Below are 24,782 nucleotides of genomic sequence, written 5' to 3' on the forward strand. Positions count from 1 at the left end.
TACAAGTAAGCGCGCGTAGCACCGCGCTTCATTGGTGACCCTCCGACGTTCTGGTCAGCCGTCGCTGACCACCCGAATACGCCATCGCAATGGCAAACAACGCGGTCCAAATGAAACTCCCCGAGTTCTGGGAGACGCAAGCCGAAGTCTGGTTCCTGCAGGCAGAAGCCCAGTTCCGACTTCGAGGCATCACGGTGGACGAGACCATGTACTGCCACGTGGTCGCTTCCCTCGGGCCCGGCACGGCCGCCCGCGTCCTGTCGGTCCTGAGGAACCCACCGGCCGACGGCAGGTACGAGGCGATCAAGCGTCTCCTCCTCGCCACGTTCGGCCTCACGGTGGATGCACGGGCCGACCGCCTCCTGGACCTCCCCGAGCTCGGTGACACGCGACCGTCGGTCCGCATGGACCATATGCTGTCATTGATGGGCGACGAAACCGCGAACGCTCTTTTCCGGGTGTTATTTCGACGCCAGCTGCCGGCACGAGTCCGCCTCGCGTTGGCCGGTTCTGTGACGACGGAACCCCGAGCGCTCGCTGCCGAGGCCGACAGGTTCTTCGCGGCTTTGAACACGCAGGCGAGTTTTGGCGTGGCCGCCGCGCATCCCAAGGCTGACCCTGATGCTGATGCACCACACCTCGGGGATCCAGAGGCTGACACACGCCGCGTGGCCGCCGCCACGCCACGCCCACCACCACCGCAAAAACCGCGGCCTCCGCCTTCACCGCAAACCTGGTGCCATTTCCACGCCAGGTTTGGCCACAAGGCGAGGACTTGTTGCCCGCCGTGCTCCTTCGGCAAGTCGGGAAACTAAAAAGCCGGCGCTCGGTAGCGGCCCTGAGCGTCGGCCATTCCGGCAGCCTTCTTTTTATAACGGACACCTTGTCCGGGCGCCGTTTCCTATGCGATACGGGGGCACAGGTGAGCGTTATCACTGCCTCTACGTCCGACAAGCACACCGCGGGCCGGGGCCCCACGTTGCTTGCCGCGAACGGAACACCCATACGCGCATTCGGGAAGCGCTGCCTCTCCCTGCGGTTCGGAAGGCAACGCTTCGAGTGGACGTTCGTAATCGCTAGTGTCCCCATGGCACTGCTTGGTGCGGACTTCCTCTGTGCACACGGGTTGTTGGTAGATGTGCAGAACAGACGTCTCGTCCAGGCTGAAATGTTCAGCTCGCTTGCTTGCGCGCTGAGCAGCTCGTTGAGCGGCTCACTGAGCGGCTCACCGAGTGGCTCGCCAAGCGGCTTGCTGAGCGGTTCAGTCCCGGCGAGGTTAGTTTGTACGCTTCCGGCAGCGGATGACTTCACCCGCCTCCTCGCCAGCTTCCCGGCCCTTACGCGGCCCACCTTCTCGGCGGGGGCTGTCAAGCACGGGGTGGAACACCACATCCCCACCGCCGGGCCACCGGTCTACGCCCGGGCACGCCGCCTCGAGCCGACGAAGCTCGCGGTAGCTAAAGCGGAGTTCGCTACGCTGGGGCGGCTCGGCATCGTGCGGCGCTCCGAGAGTGCTTGGGTGTCGCCGCTTCACATCGTGCCAAAGCCCGGCGGGGGATGGCGACCGTGCGGGGACTACCGGCGCCTCAACGACGCCACCACCCCCGACCGCTACCCCGTCCCCCACATCCAGGACTCTCCGCCCGGTTGGCGGGCATGTCCTTCTTTTCGAAGGTGGACCTCATACGCGGCTACCATCAGGTCCCCGTCAGGCCGGAGGACATCCCGAAGACGGCGGTCATCACGCCGTTCGGACTGTTCGAATTTCTTTGGATGCCCTTCGGTTTGAAGAATGCGGCTCAGGCGTTCCAGCGACTCATGGACAGCGTCTTGCGCGACTTGGATTTTGTGTACGTATACCTGGACGACATCCTCGTCGCCAGCGCGTCCCGCGAAGAACACCTTCACCATCTCCGCACGCTCTTCGAACGTCTGGGCCAGCATGGCCTCATCGTGAACCCCGCCAAGTGCCGGTTCGGCGTCGCCGACATCGATTTTTTGGGGCACCGCGTCACCAGGCACGGGGCCGTCCCCCTACCGGCCAAGGTGGAGGCGGTGAAGGGGTTTCCGCGCCCCCACACGATCAAGGGGCTCCAGGAGTTCCTGGGCATGGTAAACTTTTACCATCGGTTCCTGCCCCGCATCGCCCAGCTCCTGCGCCCCTTGCACGAGGCCCTCCGAGGGAAGCCGGGCAAAGGTGACATTACCTGGACCGAGCAGATGGACACGGCGTTCGCGGGCGCGAAGCTCGCCTTGGCTAACGCCACCATGCTCGCGCACCCGGCGCCCGATGCACCGATCGCCCTCACCACCGACGCCTCAGACTACGCGGTAGGCGCGGTGCACGAGCAATGGGTGCGTGGTGCTTGGCAACCGCTGGCGTTCTTCAGCCGGCAGCTTCGCCCGCCCGAACGCCGCTATAGTACCTTCGACCGCGAGTTGCTCGGGCTTCACCTGGCGGTCAGGCACTTCCGCCATCTGCTCGAGGGCCGTGCGTTCACGGCCTTCGTCGACCACAAGCCACTGGTCTTCGCGATGGGCAAGGTCGCTGAGCCGTGGTCGGCCCGGCAGCAGCGTCACCTCTCGGCCGTGTCCGAGTACACGACGGACATCCGGCACGTCGCGGGTAAGGACAACCCGGTGGCGGATTGCCTTTCCCGGTCCGTCGCCCACGCAGTCCACCTTGGCATCGACTATGCCCGGATGGCGGCGGACCAGGCCGCCGACCCCGGCGTCCAGGCCTTGCGGACCGCCGTCACGGGCCTCCGCGTCACCGAGGTGCCGTTCGACGGCGAGGCCCTCTTGTGCGACGTCTCCCTCGGGCGGCCTCAGCCCATCGTGCCCGCCGGCTGGCAGCGCCAGGTGTTTGACGCCATCCACGGCCTGTCCCACCTGGGCACGAAGGCCTCCCAGAGGTTGGTCGCCGACAAGTTTGTCTGGCATGGCCTCCGGAAGGCCGTCTGCGGCTGGACCAGGACGTGCCTCGCGTGCCAGCGCGCGAAGGTGCACCGGCACACCCAGGCCCCATTGGCCCCGTTCACGGTGCCGGAACGAAGGTTCGTCCACGTACACGTGGACCTGGTGGGACCTCTGCCCCCCTCGCGGGGTTTCACCCATGTCCTGACAATGGTGGACCGCACCACCCGGTGGCCGGAGGCCGTGCCTTTGGCGGCGACGACGGCGGCGGCGGACGTCGCACAGGCGTTCATCGCCACCTGGGTCGCCCGGTTCGGCGCCCCCTCGGACATATCGTCCGACCGCGGCCCACAGTTCACCTCGGAGCTCTGGGGGGCGGTCGCGCGGGGGCTCGGGGTCCAGCTGCACCGAACCACGGCCTACCACCCCCAGGCCAACGGCCTGTGCAAGCGGTTCCACCGCTCGTTGAAGGCCGCGCTCCAGGCCACCCTCCGCGACGGCGGCTGAGTCGACAGGCTCCCCTGGGTCCTGCTGGGCCTCCGGACGGCGCCCAAGGACGACCTGCGCGCATCCGCGGCGGAGTTGGTCTTCGGACAGCCGCTGCGGGTGCCAGGCGAGTTCCTCCCCGACCCCACGGCACCATGGTCCGCGGCGCAGGAGCGCTCCGCGCTGCAGGAGACAGCCCGGAGGTTCGTCCCGGTGCCGACGGCGCACCACGGGCACCCGCCTACGCACGTCGCCCCGGAGCTTCGCACCGCGGAGTACGTCTTCGTCCGGCACGACGCCCACCGGACACCACTGCGGCCCCCGTACGACGGGCCTTTCCGCGTGCTGGAGACCGGGGTGAAACACTTCACCTTGGACATCGGCGGTACTCCCGACCGCGTCTCGGTGGATCGCCTCAAACCGGCCCACCTCGACGTGGACCACCCACCGCCGGTGGCTCGGCCCCCGCGTCGGGGCCGCCCCCCTGCGGGCGGACCCCCGGCACCGCCCAGGCCCGCCGCCCCCCGGTCCTGCACCCATCCCGGGCGCAGCCGGAGGCATCCCAGCTGGCATCCCTGCACCCCGGATGCCGCCGGTCGCCAGAGGGCGCTTCGGCCGGGTCATCCGTTTGCCCCACAAACTAGCCCTCCAGGTGCGCGGGAATTCTGGGGGGTGCGTGTGGCGGACACGAAAGCTCACTGGCGTGAGGGCATCATTCCACGCACGAAGTGGGCGGCGGCCACGCCCGAGGGGTAGGCGTGGCCGCGGGATATACACCGGGCGCGCAGCCCGGAGCGCCCCAGTGCTACAGTTGAGCTCGTTTAATAAAGACTCTTAAACTCACCACGTTGTCAGCTTCCTTCTTGTTTTACAAGTAAGCGCGCGTAGCACCGCGCTTCAATGGCATCAAAAATCGTTTACGATTATTAAAATTTCAATGTTACTTCTTTACATGTAGTGAGTCAGTTCCTTTCACCAGTCCTCCAATATTGCTAATGAGGATTATGATCTCTCTCCTCGAACTACATTCTTGTGCTTCTCAGAGTCCACATTAGATTGTAAGTCAATAGCGCCTTTATATGCTACAAAGACATACATACCGCTTTACATACCGAGCACACAGTTCCCATTCTTCTTGATCACTTCAAAAACACAGGAATTTTGTCTTTAGTTCTGCAGTGAATTTAATTTACACTTTTGTTTTGGCATTGTAAACACGAAAATCAAAATAAATCAAACAAATGTACTGTGTATGGTACAAGCAGGAGTACCCGGTGTTGCGGGGGGGGGGGGGGGGGGAAGGAGGGGGGAGGCAGAAGAGGGAGGGGTGAGGAAGGGAGTGGGGGGAGTGGAAGGGGGTTCATAACCTTTTAGTTTGAATGTATGCTGGTGAATGTGCCGTTCATCACTTTATCTGAGTTAAATGTGATGGCGATGAGGAAGAAGAAGAAGCCTTAATACCAACTTCGTACACTTCCGGAATTGTTTGATTTATTTGTATTCAAATGTCTGGTGATTGTTTTGTATTTATTTATGCGAATGTGTACTTGTATATAACTGTCAGTAATTTTTAAAAGCCTTAGGCACTATTGAGCGGTTGTTTTTTTTTAACCCAAAAAAACGAACTTTTTTTTTCAGATTTTTTTTAATGTTTTTTTTTTTGGCCTAAAACACTCACAGGCACTCACTGATGAACCTCTGAAAGTTTGACGAAGATCCGTTTAGCCATCTCAGAAAAATGGCGACACAGACAGACCAACAGCTCTCTGAAATAGTAGATAACGGCATTGACTCAGAAAAGGCACTGAGTGAGCACGCCATTGGACTCTCTCACAGTGAGGTTGCACAGGAGAGGGAAGTGCACACACATCCATGAGGCTATGTTCAAACACGTCTATTAGGCAATGACGGAGTGGTATGGACATGGACTAAACTGTCCTGGCACAAACATTAAATATTAACCGCATTTTATCACCGATAGAAAATGTACAAATTTGGTTTAACCGTTTAAATAAGGTAAAAAGGTATCCCAAATCGTAAAATTTATCCCTTTGCATGGCAGAAACAAAAAAAAAACGTGCAAAAACCAGGGCATTTTCAGGTATTTAAAAAACCCGGCTGGATGGATATTTAAGGACCAAAAAGGAGAATGTGTTAAAACCCTTTATCATTCACATATAAACCATGTTAAACCCTTTATCATTCTTATATAAACTGTAGCGGTTACCGGACACAATTCTCTTGTACCGGCCGGTGACGTAATCAGCGGGCGGTCACTCGGGTTGCATACCACGCCCCGTTAAGAGGCGTGGCTTACTGTTTGAATTTGAAAGATATATTGCCGCTCGGCGTAGCCTTTTTCAGTGCATTCGTGCCGAGCTCGGAATAAACAGCTCAGTGAAAATCAACTCGTTGTCGCGTCCATATTGTTGGAGTTCGACGTGAGAGCACAGCTCCACAAAACCATGTTAAAACCCTTTCACATTCTTATATAAACCATGTTAAAGTTAAACCCTTTTTCATTCTTATATAAACCATGTTAAAACCCTTTCACATTCTTATATAAGCCATGTTAAACCCTTTATCATTCTTATATACACCATGTTAAAACCCTTTCACATTCTTATATAAACCATGTTAAAACCTTTATCATTCTCATATGAACCATGTTAAAACCCTTTCACATTCTTATATAAACCATGTTAAAACCTTTATCATTCTCATATGAACCATGTTAAAACCCTTTATCATTCTTATATAAACCATGTTAAAACCCTTTCACATTCTCATATAAACCATGTTGAACCCTTTAACATTATTATATAAGCCGTGTTAAAACCCTTTATCATTCTTACATAAACCATGTTAAATACTTTATCATTCTTATATAAACCATGTGAAAACCCTTCAACATTCTTAAATAAACCATGTTAAACCCTTTATCATTCTTAAATAAACCATGTTAAAATCCTTTACCATTCTTACATAAACCATGTTAAACCCCTTTATCATTCTTATAAAAACCGTGTTAAAAACCTTTCACATTCTTATAGAAACCATGTTAAACCCTTTATCATTCTTCTAAAAACCACGTTAAACCCATTATCATTCTCATATAAACCATGTTAAAACCCTTTATCATTCTTATATAAACCATGTTAAAACCCTTCAACATTCTTAAATAAACCATGTTAAAACCCTTTATCATTCTTATATAAACCATGTGAAAACCCTTCAACATTCTTAAATAAACCATGTTAAAACCCTTTATCATTCTTATATAAACCATGTTAAAACCCTTTATCATTCTTAAATAAACCATGTTAAACCCTTTATCATTCTTATATAAACCATATGAAAACCCTTCAACATTCTTATATAAACCATGTTAAACCCTTTATCATTCTTATATAAACCATGTTAAACCCTTCAACATTCTTATATAAACCATGTTAAAACCCTTAATCATTCTTATATAAACCATGTTAAACCCTTTGTCATTCTTATATAAACCATATGAAAACCCTTCAACATTCTTATATAAACCATGTTAAAACCCTTAATCATTCTTATATAAACCATGTTAAACCCTTTGTCATTCTTAAATAATCCATGTTAAACCCCTTTTCACATTATTTTATAAACCATGTAAAACCCTTTTATAATTCTCATATAAACCATGTTAAAAACCTTTCATATTCCTATATAAACCATGTTAAAACCCTTTTATTATTCTCATATAAACCATGTTAAAAACCTTTCATATTCTTATATAAACCATGTAAAACCCTTTTATAATTCTCATATAAACCATGTTAAAAACCTTTCATATTCTTATATAAACCATGTAAAACCCTTTTTGATTCTTATATAAACCATGTTAAACCCTTTATCATTCTTATATAAACCGTGTTAAACCCTTTATCATTTTTTTATTAATCGTTTTAAACACTTGATCATTCTTATATAAAACATGTTAAAACCCTTTATCATTCTTCTATAAACCATGTTAAAACCCTTTATCATTCTTCTATAAACCATGTTAAACCCCTTTATCATTCTTATATAAACCATGTTAAACCCCTTTATCATTCTTATATAAACCATGTTAAACCCCTTTATCATTCTTATATAAACCATGTTAAACCCTTTTTGATTCTTATATAAACCATGTTAAAACCCTTAATCATTCTTATATAAACCATGTTAAAACCCTTAATCATTCTTCTATAAACCATGTTAAACCCTTTGTCATTCTTAAATAATCCATGTTAAACCCCTTTTCACATTATTTTATAAACCATGTAAAACCCTTTTATAATTCTCATATAAACCATGTTAAAAACCTTTCATATTCCTATATAAACCATGTTAAAACCCTTAATCATTCTTATATAAACCATGTTAAAACCCTTAATCATTCTTATATCAACCATGTTAAACCCCTTTATCATTCTTATATAAACCATGTTAAAAACCTTTCATATTCCTATATAAACCATGTTAAAACCCTTAATCATTCTTATATAAACCATGTTAAAACCCTTTATCATTCTTATATAAACCATGTTAAACCCTTTATCATTCTTCTATAAACCATGTTAAAACCCTTAATCATTCTTATATAAACCATGTTAAAACCCTTTATCATTCTTATATAAACCATGTTAAACCCTTAATCATTCTTATATAAACCATGTTAAACCCTTTATCATTCTTCTATAAACCATGTTAAAACCCTTAATCATTCTTATATAAACCATGTTAAAACCCTTTATCATTCTTATATAAACCATGTTAAACCCTTTATCATTCTTCTATAAACCATGTTAAAACCCTTAATCATTCTTATATAAACCATGTTAAAACCCTTTATCATTCTTATATAAACCATGTTAAAACCCTTAATCATTCTTATATAAACCATGTTAAACCCCTTTATCATTCTTATATAAACCATGTTAAAAACCTTTCATATTCCTATATAAACCATGTTAAAACCCTTTTATTATTCTCATATAAACCATGTTAAAAACCTTTCATATTCTTATATAAACCATGTAAAACCCTTTTATAATTCTCATATAAACCATGTTAAAAACCTTTCATATTCTTATATAAACCATGTAAAACCCTTTTTGATTCTTATATAAACCATGTTAAACCCTTTATCATTTTTTTATTAATCGTTTAAAACACTTGATCATTCTTATATAAAACATGTTAAAACCCTTTATCATTCTTCTATAAACCATGTTAAAACCCTTTATCATTCTTCTATAAACCATGTTAAACCCCTTTATCATTCTTATATAAACCATGTTAAACCCCTTTATCATTCTTATATAAACCATGTTAAACCCCTTTATCATTCTTATATAAACCATGTTAAACCCTTTTTGATTCTTATATAAACCATGTTAAACCCTTTATCATTCTTATATAAACCATGTTAAAACCCTTAATCATTCTTGTATAAACCATGTTAAAACCCTTAATCATTCTTATATAAACCATGTTAAAACCCTTAATCATTCTTATATAAACCATGTTAAACCCTTTGTCATTCTTAAATAATCCATGTTAAACCCCTTTTCACATTATTTTATAAACCATGTAAAACCCTTTTATAATTCTCATATAAACCATGTTAAAAACCTTTCATATTCCTATATAAACCATGTTAAAACCCTTAATCATTCTTATATAAACCATGTTAAAACCCTTAATCATTCTTATATAAACCATGTTAAACCCCTTTATCATTCTTATATAAACCATGTTAAACCCTTTATCATTCTTATATAAACCATGTTAAACCCTTTATCATTCTTATATAAACCATGTTAAAAACCTTTCATATTCCTATATAAACCATGTTAAAACCCTTAATCATTCTTATATAAACCATGTTAAAACCCTTAATCATTCTTATATAAACCATGTTAAACCCTTTATCATTCTTATATAAACCATGTTAAACCCTTTATCATTCTTATATAAACCATGTCAAAACCCTTAATCATTCTTATATAAACCATGTTAAACCCCTTAATCATTCTTATATAAACCATGTTAAACCCTTAATCATTCTTATATAAACCATGTTAAAACCCTTTATCATTCTTATATAAACCATGTTAAACCCTTAATCATTCTTATATAAACCATGTTAAAACCCTTAATCATTCTTATATAAACCATGTTAAACCCCTTAATCATTCTTATATAAACCATGTTAAACCCTTTATCATTCTTATATAAACCATGTTAAACCCTTTATCATTCTTCTATAAACCATGTTAAAACCCTTAATCATTCTTATATAAACCATGTTAAACCCCTTAATCATTCTTATATAAACCATGTTAAACCCTTTATCATTCTTATATAAACCATGTTAAACCCTTTATCATTCTTATATAAACCATGTTAAACCCTTTATCATTCTTCTATAAACCATGTTAAAACCCTTAATCATTCTTATATAAACCATGTTAAAACCCTTTATCATTCTTATATAAACCATGTTAAACCCTTAATCATTCTTATATAAACCATGTTAAACCCCTTTATCATTCTTATATAAACCATGTTAAAACCCTTAATCATTCTTATATAAACCATGTTAAACCCCTTTATCATTCTTATATAAACCATGTTAAAACCCTTAATCATTCTTATATAAACCATGTTAAAACCCTTAATCATTCTTATATAAACCATGTTAAACCCTTAATCATTCTTATATAAACCATGTTAAACCCCTTTATCATTCTTATATAAACCATGTTAAAACCCTTAATCATTCTTATATAAACCATGTTAAACCCCTTAATCATTCTTATATAAACCATGTTAAACCCTTTATCATTCTTATATAAACCATGTTAAAACCCTTAATCATTCTTATATAAACCATGTTAAACCCTTAATCATTCTTATATAAACCATGTTAAACCCCTTTATCATTCTTATATAAACCATGTTAAACCCCTTTATCATTCTTATATAAACCATGTTAAAACCCTTCATCATTCTTATATAAACCATGTTAAACCCTTTATCATTCTTCTATAAACCATGTTAAACCCCTTAATCATTCTTATATAAACCATGTTAAACCCTTTATCATTCTTATATAAACCATGTTAAAACCCTTAATCATTCTTATATAAACCATGTTAAACCCTTAATCATTCTTATATAAACCATGTTAAACCCCTTTATCATTCTTATATAAACCATGTTAAACCCCTTTATCATTCTTATATAAACCATGTTAAACCCTTTATCATTCTTCTATAAACCATGTTAAACCCCTTTATCATTCTTATATAAACCATGTTAAACCCTTTATCATTCTTCTATAAACCATGTTAAAACCCTTAATCATTCTTATATAAACCATGTTAAACCCTTTATCATTCTTATATAAACCATGTTAAACCCTTTATCATTCTTCTATAAACCATGTTAAACCCCTTTATCATTCTTATATAAACCATGTTAAACCCTTTATCATTCTTATATAAACCATGTTAAACCCTTTATCATTCTTCTATAAACCATGTTAAAACCCTTAATCATTCTTATATAAACCATGTTAAACCCCTTTATCATTCTTATATAAACCATGTTAAACCCCTTTATCATTCTTATATAAACCATGTTAAACCCCTTTATCATTCTTATATAAACCATGTTAAACCCCTTTATCATTCTTATATAAACCATGTTAAACCCCTTTATCATTCTTATATAAACCATGTTAAACCCCTTCATCATTCTTATATAAACCATGTTAAAACCCTTTATCATTCTTATATAAACCATGTTAAACCCTTTATCATTCTTCTATAAACCATGTTAAACCCCTTTATCATTCTTATATAAACCATGTTAAACCCTTTATCATTCTTATATAAACCATGTTAAACCCTTTATCATTCTTCTATAAACCATGTTAAAACCCTTAATCATTCTTATATAAACCATGTTAAACCCCTTTATCATTCTTATATAAACCATGTTAAACCCCTTTATCATTCTTATATAAACCATGTTAAACCCCTTTATCATTCTTATATAAACCATGTTAAACCCCTTTATCATTCTTATATAAACCATGTTAAACCCTTTATCATTCTTCTATAAACCATGTTAAAACCCTTTATCATTCTTATATAAACCATGTTAAAACCCTTAATCATTCTTATATAAACCATGTTAAACCCCTTTATCATTCTTATATAAACCATGTTAAACCCCTTTATCATTCTTATATAAACCATGTTAAACCCCTTTATCATTCTTATATAAACCATGTTAAACCCCTTTATCATTCTTATATAAACCATGTTAAACCCTTTATCATTCTTCTATAAACCATGTTAAACCCCTTTATCATTCTTCTATAAACCATGTTAAACCCTTTCCCATTGTTATCTAAAAGCTGCTCAAACCCTTTGCCATTCTTTCACCCCCTGCGTTCTCCCCTTACCATCGTCCTTACCCGCGTCCCTTCTTGTCCGTCTCCATCTATTTTGTCCCACGCCCCTGCAATTTGGCATTTCCCCTTTTGTTTATGCTGTTCCTTTTGTTCTGTTTCATCCCAAACCGTTCTGTGTTCTGGTTTCTGCCATGAGCCTTGACTCTGTACACAAAAATCACCATCCCCAAAGTGCCGTTTTACTCACTCTCCCATTCAATTTGACCCTTACCTCTCGTGAGATTGAACCGTGGTGCCATGCATGGCTGCGCGGATCCTCCCTGTTCAATTTTAGCTCTTCTTCAAGCTCCTGTTTCAATGACTTCTCAGGACTAATCATTGCCAGCCTCTCACGACACAGCTGCACAACACAAAGGAGTGGGTTAGAAAATAAACAACAATTGAAAGAAATGAGAAAGCAGTAACTAAAGACAGGATATACAAGGAGGAGATTCAAGCAATCAATAGAAGAGGGGCAGTGAGAGGTCGAAGGCTAAAATAGAGAGAGAGTCACCATGGAGAAAAGTGTTTGGTCAGTCATTAAAATAAGGTGACAGATGAGTAAGTCACAGTCATGAAAGCAAGGTGACAGATGAGTAAGTCATAGTCAGGAAAGCAAGGTGACAGATGAGTGAGTCACAGTCATGAAGCAAAGTGACAGATGAGTAAGTCACAGTCATGAAAGTAAGGTGACAGATGAGTAAGTCATAGTCAGGAAAGTAAGGTGACAGATGAGTAAGTCATAGTCAGGAAAGTAAGGTGACAGATGAGTAAGTCATAGTCAGGAAAGCAAGGTGACAGATGAGTAAGTCACAGTCAGGAAAACAAGGTGACAGATGAGTGAGTCACAGTCATGAAGCAAGGTGACAGATGAGTAAGTCACAGTCATGAAAGTAAGGTGACAGATGAGTAAGTCACAGTCATGAAAGCAAGGTGACAGATGAGTAAGTCACAGTCATGAAAGTAAGGTGACAGATGAGTAAGTCACATGCAGGAAAGCAAGGTCACAGATGAGTAAGTCATAGTCAGGAAAGCAAGGTGACAAATGAGTAAGTCATTGTCATGAAGCAAGGTGACAGATGAGTACGTCACAGTCATGAAAGCAAGGTGACAGATGAGTAAGTCACAGTCATGAAGCAAGGTGACAGATGAGTAAGTCACATGCAGGAAAGCAAGGTGACAGATGAGTAAGTCACAGTCATGAAAGCAAGGTGACAGATGAGTAAGTCACAGTCATCAAAGTAAGGTGACAGATGAGTAAGTCATAGTCAGGAAAGCAAGGTGACAGATGAGTGAGTCACAGTCATGAAAGCAAGGTGACAGATGATTAAGTCACAGTCATGAAGCAAGGTGACAGATGAGTAAGTCACAGTCATTAAAGTAAGGTGACAGATGAGTAAGTCACAGTCAGGAAAACAAGGTGACAGATGAGTAAGTCATAGTCATGAAGCAAGGTGACAGATGAGTAAGTCATAGTCAGGAAAGCAAGGTGACAGATGAGTAAGTCACAATCATGAAGCAAAGTGACAGATGAGTAAGTCACAGTCATGAAAGTAAGGTGACAGATGAGTAAGTCACAGTCATGAAAGTAAGGTGACAGATGAGTAAGTCACAGTCATGAAAGTAAGGTGACAGATGAGTAAGTCACAGTCATTAAAGTAAGGTGACAGATGAGTAAGTCATAGTCAGGAAAGCAAGGTGACAGATGAGTAAGTCACAGTCATGAAAGTAAGGTGACAGATGAGTAAGTCACAGTCATGAAAGTAAGGTGACAGATGAGTAAGTCACAGTCATGAAAGTAAGGTGACAGATGAGTAAGTCACAGTCATTAAAGTAAGGTGACAGATGAGTAAGTCATAGTCAGGAAAGCAAGGTGACAGATGAGTAAGTCATAGTCAGGAAAGCAAGGTGACAGATGAGTAAGTCATAGTCAGGAAAGCAAGGTGACAGACGAGTAAGTCATAGTCAGGAAAGCAAGGTGACAGATGAGTAAGTCATAGTCAGGAAAGCAAGGTGACAGATGAGTAAGTCACAGTCAGGAAAGCAAGGTGACAGATGAGTAAGTCATAGTCAGGAAAGCAAGGTGACAGATGAGTAAGTCATAGTCATGAAGGAAGGTGACAGATGAGTGAGTCATAGTCAGGAAAGCAAGGTGACAGATGAGTAAGTCATAGTCAGGAAAGTAAGGTGACAGATGAGTAAGTCATAGTCAGGAAAGTAAGGTGACAGATGAGTAAGTCATAGTCAGGAAAGTAAGGTGACGGATGAGTAAGTCATAGTCAGGAAAGTAAGGTGACAGATGAATAAGTCATAGTCAGGAAAGTAAGGTGACAGATGAGTAAGTCATAGTCATGAAGGAAGGTGACAGATGAGTGAGTCATAGTCAGGAAAGCAAGGTGACAGATGAGTAAGTCATAGTCAGGAAAGTAAGGTGACAGATGAGTAAGTCATAGTCATGAAGGAAGGTGACAGATGAGTGAGTCATAGTCAGGAAAGCAAGGTGACAGATGAGTAAGTCATAGTCAGGAAAGTAAGGTGACAGATGAGTAAGTCATAGTCAGGAAAGCAAGGTGACAGATGAGTAAGTCACAGTCAGGAAAGCAAGGTGACAGATGAGTAAGTCATAGTCAGGAAAGCAAGGTGACAGATGAGTAAGTCATAGTCATGAAGGAAGGTGACAGATGAGTGAGTCATAGTCAGGAAAGCAAGGTGACAGATGAGTAAGTCATAGTCAGGAAAGTAAGGTGACAGATGAGTAAGTCATAGTCAGGAAAGTAAGGTGACAGATGAGTAAGTCATAGTCAGGAAAGTAAGGTGACAGATGAGTAAGTCACAATCATGAAGCAAAGTGACAGATGAGTAAGTCACAGTCATGAAAGTAAGGTGACAGATGAGTAAGTCACAGTCATGAAAGTAAGGTGACAGATGAGTAAGTCACAGTCATGAAAGTAAGGTGACAGATGAGTAAGTCACAGTCATTAAAGTAAGGTGACAGATGAGTAAGTCATAGTCAGGAAAGCAAGGTGACAGATGAGTAAGTCATAGTCAGGAAAGCAAGGTGACAGATGAGTAAGTCATAGTCAGGAAAGCAAGGTGACAGATGAGTAAGTCACAGTCAGGAAAGCAAGGTGACAGATGAGTAAGTCATAGTCAGGAAAGCAAGGTGACAGACGAGTAAGTCATAGTCAGGAAAGCAAGGTGACAGATGAGTAAGTCTTAGTCAGGAAAGCAAGGTGACAGATGAGTAAGTCATAGTCAGGAAAGCAAGGTGACAGATGAGTAAGTCATAGTCATGAAGGAAGGTGACAGATGAGTGAGTCATAGTCAGGAAAGCAAGGTGACAGATGAGTAAGTCATAGTCAGGAAAGTAAGGTGACAGATGAGTAAGTCATAGTCAGGAAAGTAAGGTGACAGATGAGTAAGTCATAGTCAGGAAAGTAAGGTGACGGATGAGTAAGTCATCGTCAGGAAAGTAAGGTGACAGATGAGTAAGTCATAGTCAGGAAAGCAAGGTGACAGATGAGTAAGTCATAGTCATGAAGGAAGGTGACAGATGAGTGAGTCATAGTCAGGAAAGCAAGGTGACAGATGAGTAAGTCATAGTCAGGAAAGCAAGGTGACAGATGAGTAAGTCATAGTCAGGAAAGCAAGGTGACAGATGAGTAAGTCATAGTCATGAAGGAAGGTGACAGATGAGTAAGTCACAGTCAGGAAAGCAAGGTGACAGATGAGTAAGTCATAGTCAGGAAAGCAAGGTGACAGATGAGTAAGTCATAGTCATGAAGCAAGGTGACAGATGAGTAAGTCATAGTCATGAAGGAAGGTGACAGATGAGTGAGTCATAGTCAGGAAAGCAAGGTGACAGATGAGTAAGTCATAGTCAGGAAAGTAAGGTGACAGATGAGTAAGTCATAGTCAGGAAAGTAAGGTGACAGATGAGTAAGTCATAGTCAGGAAAGTAAGGTGACGGATGAGTAAGTCATCGTCAGGAAAGTAAGGTGACAGATGAGTAAGTCATAGTCAGGAAAGCAAGGTGACAAATGAGTAAGTCATAGTCATGAAGCAAGGTGACAGATGAGTAAGTCACAGTCAGGAAAGTAAGGTCACAGATGAGTAAGTCACAGTCATGAAAGTAAGGTGGCAGATGAGTAAGTCACAGTCATTAAGGTAAGGTGACAGATGAGTAAGTCACAGTCAGGAAAACAAGGTGACAGATGAGTAAGTCACAGTCATGAAGCAAAGTGACAGATGAGTAAGTCACAGTCATGAAAGTAAGGTGACAGATGAGTAAGTCATAGTCAGGAAAGTAAGGTGACAGATGAGTAAGTCATAGTCAGGAAAGTAAGGTGACAGATGAGTAAGTCACAGTCATGAAAGTAAGGTGACAGATGAGTAAGTCATAGTCAGGAAAGTAAGGTGACAGATGAGTAAGTCACAGTCATGAAAGTAAGGTGACAGATGAGTAAGTCACAGTCATGAAAGTAAGGTGACAGATGAGTAAGTCATAGTCAGGAAAGTAAGGTGACAGATGAGTAAGTCATAGTCAGGAAAGTAAGGTGACAGATGAGTAAGTCACAGTCATGAAAGTAAGGTGACAGATGAGTAAGTCATAGTCAGGAAAGTAAGGTGACAGATGAGTAAGTCATAGTCAGGAAAGTAAGGTGACAGATGAGTAAGTCATAGTTAGGAAAGTAAAGTGACAGATGAGTAAGTCACAGTCAGGAAAGTAAGGTGACAGATGAGTAAGTCATAGTCAGGAAAGTAAGGTGACAGATGAGTAAGTCACAGTCAGGAAAGTAAGGTGACAGATGAGTAAGTCATAGTCAGGAAAGTAAGGTGACAGATGAGTAAGTCACAGTCAGGAAAGTAAGGTGACAGATGAGTAAGTCACAGCTCTATAAGAGAGGATTACCAACCAACAAAGAAGAGACATGTTCAGTGTAACGAACACACCTGCTTCCCGATTCCGAAATAAACCCATCGGCTCAGGTGTAAGCCCATTGATTATTAACTACCACGATGATTTATTCGGTAAGGGCGGCTCAAGGTCTGAAAACTGGGTGTAAGGAAGTGATACCATAAGTGATGACCTTTTTGTGACCTCAAACTAGCCTGAACCGAAAACGATATCATTATCATGTTAAAGTTAACACCGCGTAAAGGATTCACAAATGGCTTTGCAGCTTTTTTTTTTTTTTTTGTTTACTGAATCGAGGCTCGTGGAAGAGCTGACATTTACTTCACAAACAAATCAACCAGACAAACAAAATATTCAAAAAGAGGGAGCGGAAAAGAGAAGGGGAAGCACACAAACACTTGAGGGCACACAACATTTAAGAGCAGGGAGATGTGTGGGAGGGAGAGGGCTTGGGGGGAGGAGGCGTGGGAAGGGGGGGGGGGGGAGGAGACGTGGGAAGGGGGGGGGGGGGGGTGGGAGAAGTATAAAACGCAAGGACACCAAGGACTTCCAGGACAGAAGTTGGTATTTCAAAAAAGTGGAATTGGGGTGAAATTATCGGGGATAGAAAAGATCAAGGTTTTGGATGGGGGAAGATAAGAGATGATGGTCAACAGCTGTTTTAAAGACCTGGAGGGTGGAGTGGGATTGAAGTGGGTGAGGGAGTTTGTTCCAGAGGCGGGAGAAAAGAGGAATGAAGGAGTGAAGGTGAGCAGAGAGTCTTGATTTTGGCAGTTTAACCATAAGAGGGTTGCAGGCACATCTTGTGCGACCTGTAGGAATATTTGCGGGACAGAGCCCAGAGAGAGCTGAGGGGGGGGGGGGGGGGCAAGGCCAGAGAGGAGTCTGTAGAAGACGGAAATGATAGGAGGACAAAATGCAAAGTCCAAAGTTTTAAAGCTCAGCGATCACCGGTTACGGGCTGGCAGGATACCTCGGTGGCGCTGGTGCCCTTGTCGTCCAGCTGTCTCATCTCGGCTCATTTCCCGGAGTGACTATAAACTGTCGTTGTAACGCGTCATAAGCAGGTCATCGATGAGTGTGCCATCCATCGGATGGGGCATCAAGCAGGAGACCCGTATGCCAGCAATGGTTGCTGCTGGTGGACCTTAAAGATCCTATAGTGTCTTTCACAAAGAGTAGACGATTGGCACTCACACCTTGGCCAAATTCCACATGCCTCGGCTCGCTGATGTTGAGAAGGCAAGGGCAAACTACGGCACTGTAATACTTGCCATGAGACTGTTTTCTGCAGTGCAAAACTTGCCTTGGCCAGAGAACCCACGGGGGAGTCACCCATCATATGACAAATGTTTAGCTGTGTTTCCATAGTATCGGCAGGCCATCTCAGTGCAGACAGAAAGGTCAGATCGTTCATCAGAAGAACAAAAAGTGACAACATTGACAAATCACAGAGCAGCATCCAATCCCTCGTTATTCTCAGCGCTTTACCTATGCTCTCCCTCTTCCCTCTTCCCTATATGATGTTTCCGGCTCGGCTGCAGATGCCAGTGAAGGTACATAGCGTAGAGCTTATGTTGGGGCGGTCTTTGAAAGGCGAATCAATTTTGTGATGGTGATCGGAGTTCACATTCTTGGATCAGAGGATAAGGGCAACTGTTCCGATCCAAAGGTAGAATGGAAGGGAATTGAGGGAACGAGGAATGGGGTCAAGAAAACGAATGAAAGGTGGGGGGAATGTTAAATGTGTGCAGCAGCTACATACAGTGACTTCAGAAAGTATTCACACCCCTGACTTTTTCTCATTTTGTTGTTACAACCTGAAGTTAAAAGGGATTGAATTGAGATTTTTTGTCACTGATCTACACATAATACCACATAATGTTAATGTGGAAATTTGTTTTAGAAAAATATTTACAAAATAATTAAAAATGAAATACAGAAATATATAATGTATATAAGTATTGTTAAGTTTGTAGAGGGTAGGCAGTGATTACCTTAGTTCAGGTAAAATTGCATCGGTAGTGTGGTCCGACTGTCGTGAAGAAGAAGAAACCCCATGTAATATGTAGGGAATTTGTGTCGACCGTATGTTGTGGAAGAACGTGTCTTTGTCCCCATGAGAGGGGTGGGGTTTGTTAATTAGCTAGGGATTATGGGTAATTAATCCTCTGCATGTAATGAATGAATGATCGTTTTAAGGCCATTTTCCCCGCTGGAGCGGGGGTTAGCCTTGCGGGCCCCATGACAATCATGGTTCCCTGTTTGAGGCAATGTTTTTATGGCCGGATACCCTTCCTGGCACCAACCCTTAGTCGCCTCTTCCGATGCACAGGGATACGGTGTACCTATTCTAAACCGGGGTACACACCGGGATCATTCATCCCAGCAAGCTGGTACTCAATTTGCCGACCTCGGAAGGATGACAGGCTGAGTCAACCCCCCTGGTGTTAATTCAGCGATCAACCGGGATTCGAACCCAGGATCCTGGGATCCCAAGCCGGCACCCTAACCGCTAAGCCAACACCAGGCATGTAATGGTCTATGTTATTTTATTCCGCTGTTCCTTATGACACCAGCAGCACACACACATAGTAAGAAATCGCCCATTAACCACACTAAATAAAAACCAACCGGAAACAGGACATTGAGCACTACCGTGGATAATATCGACCTGGTGAACGCACAGGCACAAAACGTCTGTAAAGCCACGCCCCAAAGAGCAGTGATTGGTCCGGGGTTTGATTGGCGCAAGGACTGGTAAGATGGAACTCGCTGATAGGAGCGGGCACGTAGACGTCGTGGGATGATGTCAGAGCCTTGTCAGAGCCTCACAAAACAATTAGAACGGCGGACATTTTCTCTCTCGGGTTCTGGATCTGGTGGTGAACGGTCGTTTCCGACATCACTCTTCTTCTTTCATTCTCGAGTGCTGGCTTTTGACAATGAACGGTCGAGGCTCTGAACTTCCTCGCATCGTCTGGTTGTGGTGTTGGTGTTGGGGAACAAGATCGTGAGGATAAGCGCGGCTGGAAGAGCGAACTGTGCATGGAGGCCTGGTTTTCCCGCCCACGAGCCGCGCGGCAAAGCGTGCGATTCCCACCAAGGCCGAGGGGTGGTGGGGAGGGGTTGACGATTCCTGATGAGATTAAAGAGCAGCTCGGAGCTAAATGCCCACAAAAGAACACATCTTTATTTTCCAATTTTTTTTTTCCCTTGTGTTGTAATCGAGTCTGTATGGGGCGCTCCAATTAGGAATTTAGTTTTGCCGTGTTTTATTTTGTTACCGGCTTTTTCTTTAATAAAGCCGGTATTTTTGTACATTTTAATTCTGTGTTGGTTGAATTAATTATTGCAGGTTTGAAGACTGCCGGTGGGATCCGTGACGGTAAGCTCTTCGGCCTCCCCCCACGTGCGGATTCTCCGTCATCATTGAATTGAACGCCTCAGAGTTAAAGCTCGTTTGGTCATCTGTGTCACCCTGCGGTGTTCATTACAGGGTAGTCACACGACAGTATTCAACCCCCGAGTCAATATTTCGTAGAAGCGCCTTTGGCAGATTTGCTCAATCTCTGTCGCGTTGGATGAGAGCGTCGGAGAACAGCAATCTTCAAGTCTTTCCACAGATTCTCAATGGGATTCAAGATTGGGCTTTGGCTGGGATACTGAAGGACTTTCACGTTCTTGTTCTGAAGCCATTCCAGCATTGCTTTTGCTGTATGATTGGGATCATTGTCCTGTTGAAACATAAATCTTCACCACAGTTTAAGGTCTTTTGCACTCTGAAGCAGGTTCTCCTGAAGGATTTTGCTTGTATTTAGCTCCAGTCATTATTCCCTCTATCCCTCCAAGTATCCCAGTCCCTGTCACTGAAAAGCATCCCGATAGCATGATGTTGCCACCACCAAGCTTAACGGTAGGGATGGTGCTGGATGGGTAATGAGCTGTGCTCAGTTTCCGACAGACGTAGAGCTTTGCATTCAGGCCAAATAGTTCAATTTTCATCTCATCAGACCACAGAATATTTTGCCTCATGTTCTCAGTCTTTCACGTGCCTTTTTGCAAACTCCCCGCATGCTGTCATGTGCCTTTTTCTCAGTAGTGGATTCAGTCTGACCACTCTTCCATAAAGCTTAGATTTGTAAAGGGCTGCAGAGACTGTTGTCCTCCCGGCAGGTTCTCCCATCCCAGCCAAGGAATGCTGTAGTTCTGTTGGAGTCGTTATTGGGTTATTGGTCACCTACCTGACCAAGATCCTTCTTGCCCGGTTGTTCAGTTTGGTTGGACGGCCAGCTCTAGGAAGAGTCTGGGTAGTTCCATATTGTTTCCATTTCCGAATGATGGAGCTTACTGTGCTCTTGGGAACTTTCAACACTTTAGAAATTGTTTTATGCCCTTCCCCAGATCTTTGCCTCCACACAATTCTATCTCGGAGTTCTACGGACAGTTCCTTGGACTTCATGGTAGAGTTTCTGCTCTAACATGCACCGTCAACTGTGGGACTTTGTATAGAAAGGTGTATTTCTTTCCAAATCATGTCCAATCGTTTGAATTGGCCACAGGTGGACTCCAATCAAGTTGTAGAGACATCTCAAGGATGATCAAAGAAAATTGGATGCACCTGGGCTCAATTTGGAGTGTCATAGCAAAGGGGTTGAAAACTTATTGACTCAAGAAATTTCAGCTTTTCACTTTTGCTCACCTGAAACATAGTTCCAGGAAGCTTATGGGATGGAACGTCATCCATCCATCCGTCCATCAGTTCCTCAGTCAGTAAATCCTTGCAACTTCATCTCCGAAACTGCTGATGGGATTCTGACCAAACTGAAACCTGGTATGTATACCAAGTATGTTGCAACTCAAGTTTGTTCATGGCATTAAAAACTAGAACAATACAACTGTGTCACCAATATGCCTCCGCATAGTCCCACAACGGGTAGATGCCATCATTCTGCATATGTATGGGTAGTGGATCATGTTTGCGAAGTTTCGTGTTGATTGGATAAGGTATGTTTTTCTATCCAAGATGGCTGCCAAACCATGTGACCTATGACATCATCATTTTCAAACCATATGCAACAGTGCTGTCAGGTGATATTTATAAAATTTCGCATTAATAGGGTTGAGCGGTTTCAGAGATATAATTATTTAATATTTTCCTTCAATCCAAAATGGCTGCCACACAATGTGACCGATCATGTCATAATTTAATATTTCAATACAAATGGGTCATAGATCATGTGCATGCAATTTCAGATTTTTAGGATAAGGAATTTGATTAAAACATTTTTGGCTGGTATACCACTTCACCTATGATGTCATCATTGTCATGTTTTTGTTCCCCATTGGGAGTACTTGACAATGTGTCAAGTTTAAAATTTTTCCATTCAGCAGTTTCCAAGAAATAATTTTTTAATTATTTGCTTTTAATCCAAGATGGCTGCCATACCACATGACCCATGATGTCACAATTATCATAAAAACATTCTGCATGGGACATCTGTATATGGGTGTATAAACTCCTACCCTGAAAGTTTAGTCTCAATCGGACATCTGGTTGCTGAGAAAAACGAGGTGTAGCCCGGACGGACGTACGGACGGAAGGAAAACCCAAAATCATAATTCTAAAAAACGAAAAACGGGACAACCCGACAAAGTCACCGGAGGCATAAAAATCGAGGAATATGGCAGTCTTCCGGGGGGGATTGGGGTTGTTGCCCCCCAAAACAGGTATTTACTTTCTTCTCCAAAAGTACACAATGATACTATTTCAATGAAACTTGATCACAACCTTCATCACCCCGTGATGAACCAAAGTTTGTTTGGTTCTAAGGACCTATTTTATATATAGTGTGTGTGTGTGTGTGTGTGTGTGTGTGTGTGCGTGCGTGTGTGTGTGTGTGTGTGTGTGTGTGTGTGTGTGTGTGTGTGTGTGTGTGTGCATTGGGCACACATGTCCCCAATTTACATAAGCAAGTCCTGAAGCCTGGGACAGTACACAAGTCCTGAAGCCTGACTTACATAAGCAAGTCCTGAGGCCTGAAGCCTGGCCTATCAACTTTCACCAAATTTCACTTTTGTCCCCACTATACCGGCAGGTATGTGGGTCCGCATCCAACGGTGATTATCACTAGACAACTACCTGTGGCCACGACAGCTCGGCACCTCTACCGTGCAAGGGTCATCGGGACAAGGTGAGCAGTCAAAATGCCAACATGGCCCATGAGTGTCCACAAGGGTGCGACCCACCATCCATCCTTCGGCCCCCCTGCGAGGAACACGGCTGCACCAGCCCCAGCTGGCCAATGTGGTGAGCACCTGCTGCCAACACACACTACCGCACACACAACCTTGGCCCTGGGGGAGACGGTCGCAGTGCGTGGCATTCCCCTCACGTCACCTACGCTGCCCTCATCCCCCAGTCCACAGAACTGCAGCCCCCCAGTGCCCACCCACACTTGACCACACCAAGGTCCAGTCGACAGCCATGCTCCACCAGGAGACCCACCCAGAAGACATGGTCCACACACCTAGGACACGCACAGCACCACGTTGACCCTCAGATTACACAACTATATCCCCATAACCCCGCATCCCAAATATTGGCACAATCGCCCCCACAACCAGTTGAAGGCTGTGTCCTGCTAACCTATCAATTTTATCACAGCCTCCAACTTTTATCACAGTCGTTGAAGCTGAAGGGAAAGGTGTATGCTGCATGTGTGAGAAGTGTTATGATTTATGGGAGCGAGACATGGGTAATGAATGTAGAGCAGCAACGAAGGCTGGAAAGGGTGGAAATGCGAATGGTTCGATGGATGTGCGGAGTATCGTTGAGAGAGAGGAAGACAAATGATGAATTGCGAAAGATGATGGGAATAGAGCCTGTGATTGATGCTGTGAAGAGGAACAGGTTGAGATGGTTTGGTCATGTGTTGAGGAAGGATGAAAGTGACTGGTTGAGAAGAGTGATGGAAATGAATGTAGAAGGAAGTAGAGGACGGGGAAGACCGAGAAAGACTTGGCTAAAGATGGTGGAAGAAGAAATGCGGGCAAGGGGGTTAACAAGGAGAGATGCAGAAAACAGGGCAAAATGGAGAAGATTGTCATGGGGACCGCAAGGCCATACAGGGAAAATGGCCTGAAAATGCATGTTGTTGTTGTTGTTGTTCTCCAACACTTTGGTCTACACACCTGGATCAATAATGGTGACACTGCTGTCAGTATCCACCATGACATTTCAAAATTCACCCTTAAATTTGCATCTAACCCTCAGATTACCCAGGCCAAACATTTTTCACATTTTACTAAACTCACCAAAGAAAGATGCTTTGCCATACACATGCCAGCCGAGCATGGCCCATATACTCGACTCGTTACCAATTCCCATTCAACACTCCCATGGCTCTCTTCCCAAACCGAGAGTCCATAAATCATAACGGAACATCTGTGGAAGGTCACTCTCACACCATCACGTTCCACAGATGCTCCAATGGTTGTCCGGCAGACTTTTTTTTTTTTTTTTTTGTATACTGAATCGAGGCTCGTGAAAGAGCTAACATTTACTTCACAAACAAATCAACCAGACACACAAAACACACAAAAAGCGGGAGCGGAAAACAAGATGGGGAGAGAAGGTGAAGCACACAAACACAACATTTGAGAGCAGGGAGATGTGTGGAAGGGAGAGGGCTTGGGGGGGAGTAGGCATGGGAAGGGGGGGGGGGGGTGGAGGGAGAAGTATAAAACACAAGGACACCAATGACTTCCAGGACAGAAGTTGGTATTTCAAAAAAGTGGAATTGGGGTGAAATTAGCGGGGGTAGAAAAGATCAAGGTTTTGGATGGGGGAAGATAAGAGATGGTGGTGAACAGCTGTTTTAAAGACCTGGAGGGTGGAGTGGGATTGAAGAGAGTGAGGGAGTTTGTTCCAGAGGCGGGAGAAAAGAGGAATGAAGGAGTGAAGGTGAG

The 24,782-nt window shown here is 43.9% G+C and overlaps 1 protein-coding gene across 5 annotated transcripts in view; it reads right to left on the minus strand.

The window, feature by feature from the left end:
- LOC137438506 (breast cancer anti-estrogen resistance protein 3 homolog) overlaps window positions 1–24,782 on the minus strand; it is a 253,752-nt gene that overhangs the window by 62,920 nt on the left and 166,050 nt on the right. For 4 of the 5 annotated variants that reach the window (XM_068133601.2, XM_068133602.2, XM_068133603.2 and 1 more), the window contains one exon: window positions 12,126–12,254. In XM_068133601.2, coding sequence (XP_067989702.2) covers window positions 12,126–12,254 — 129 coding nt within the window. Of the gene's footprint in view, window positions 1–12,125; window positions 12,255–16,846; window positions 16,897–24,782 lie in introns of those variants that run through there. The other variant, XM_078766950.1, reaches the window with a different exon arrangement.

This window comes from Myxine glutinosa, chromosome 13 (assembly GCF_964187855.1).
Source record: "Myxine glutinosa chromosome 13, kmMyxGlut1.1, whole genome shotgun sequence".
NCBI classification, from domain to species: domain Eukaryota; kingdom Metazoa; phylum Chordata; class Myxini; order Myxiniformes; family Myxinidae; genus Myxine; species Myxine glutinosa.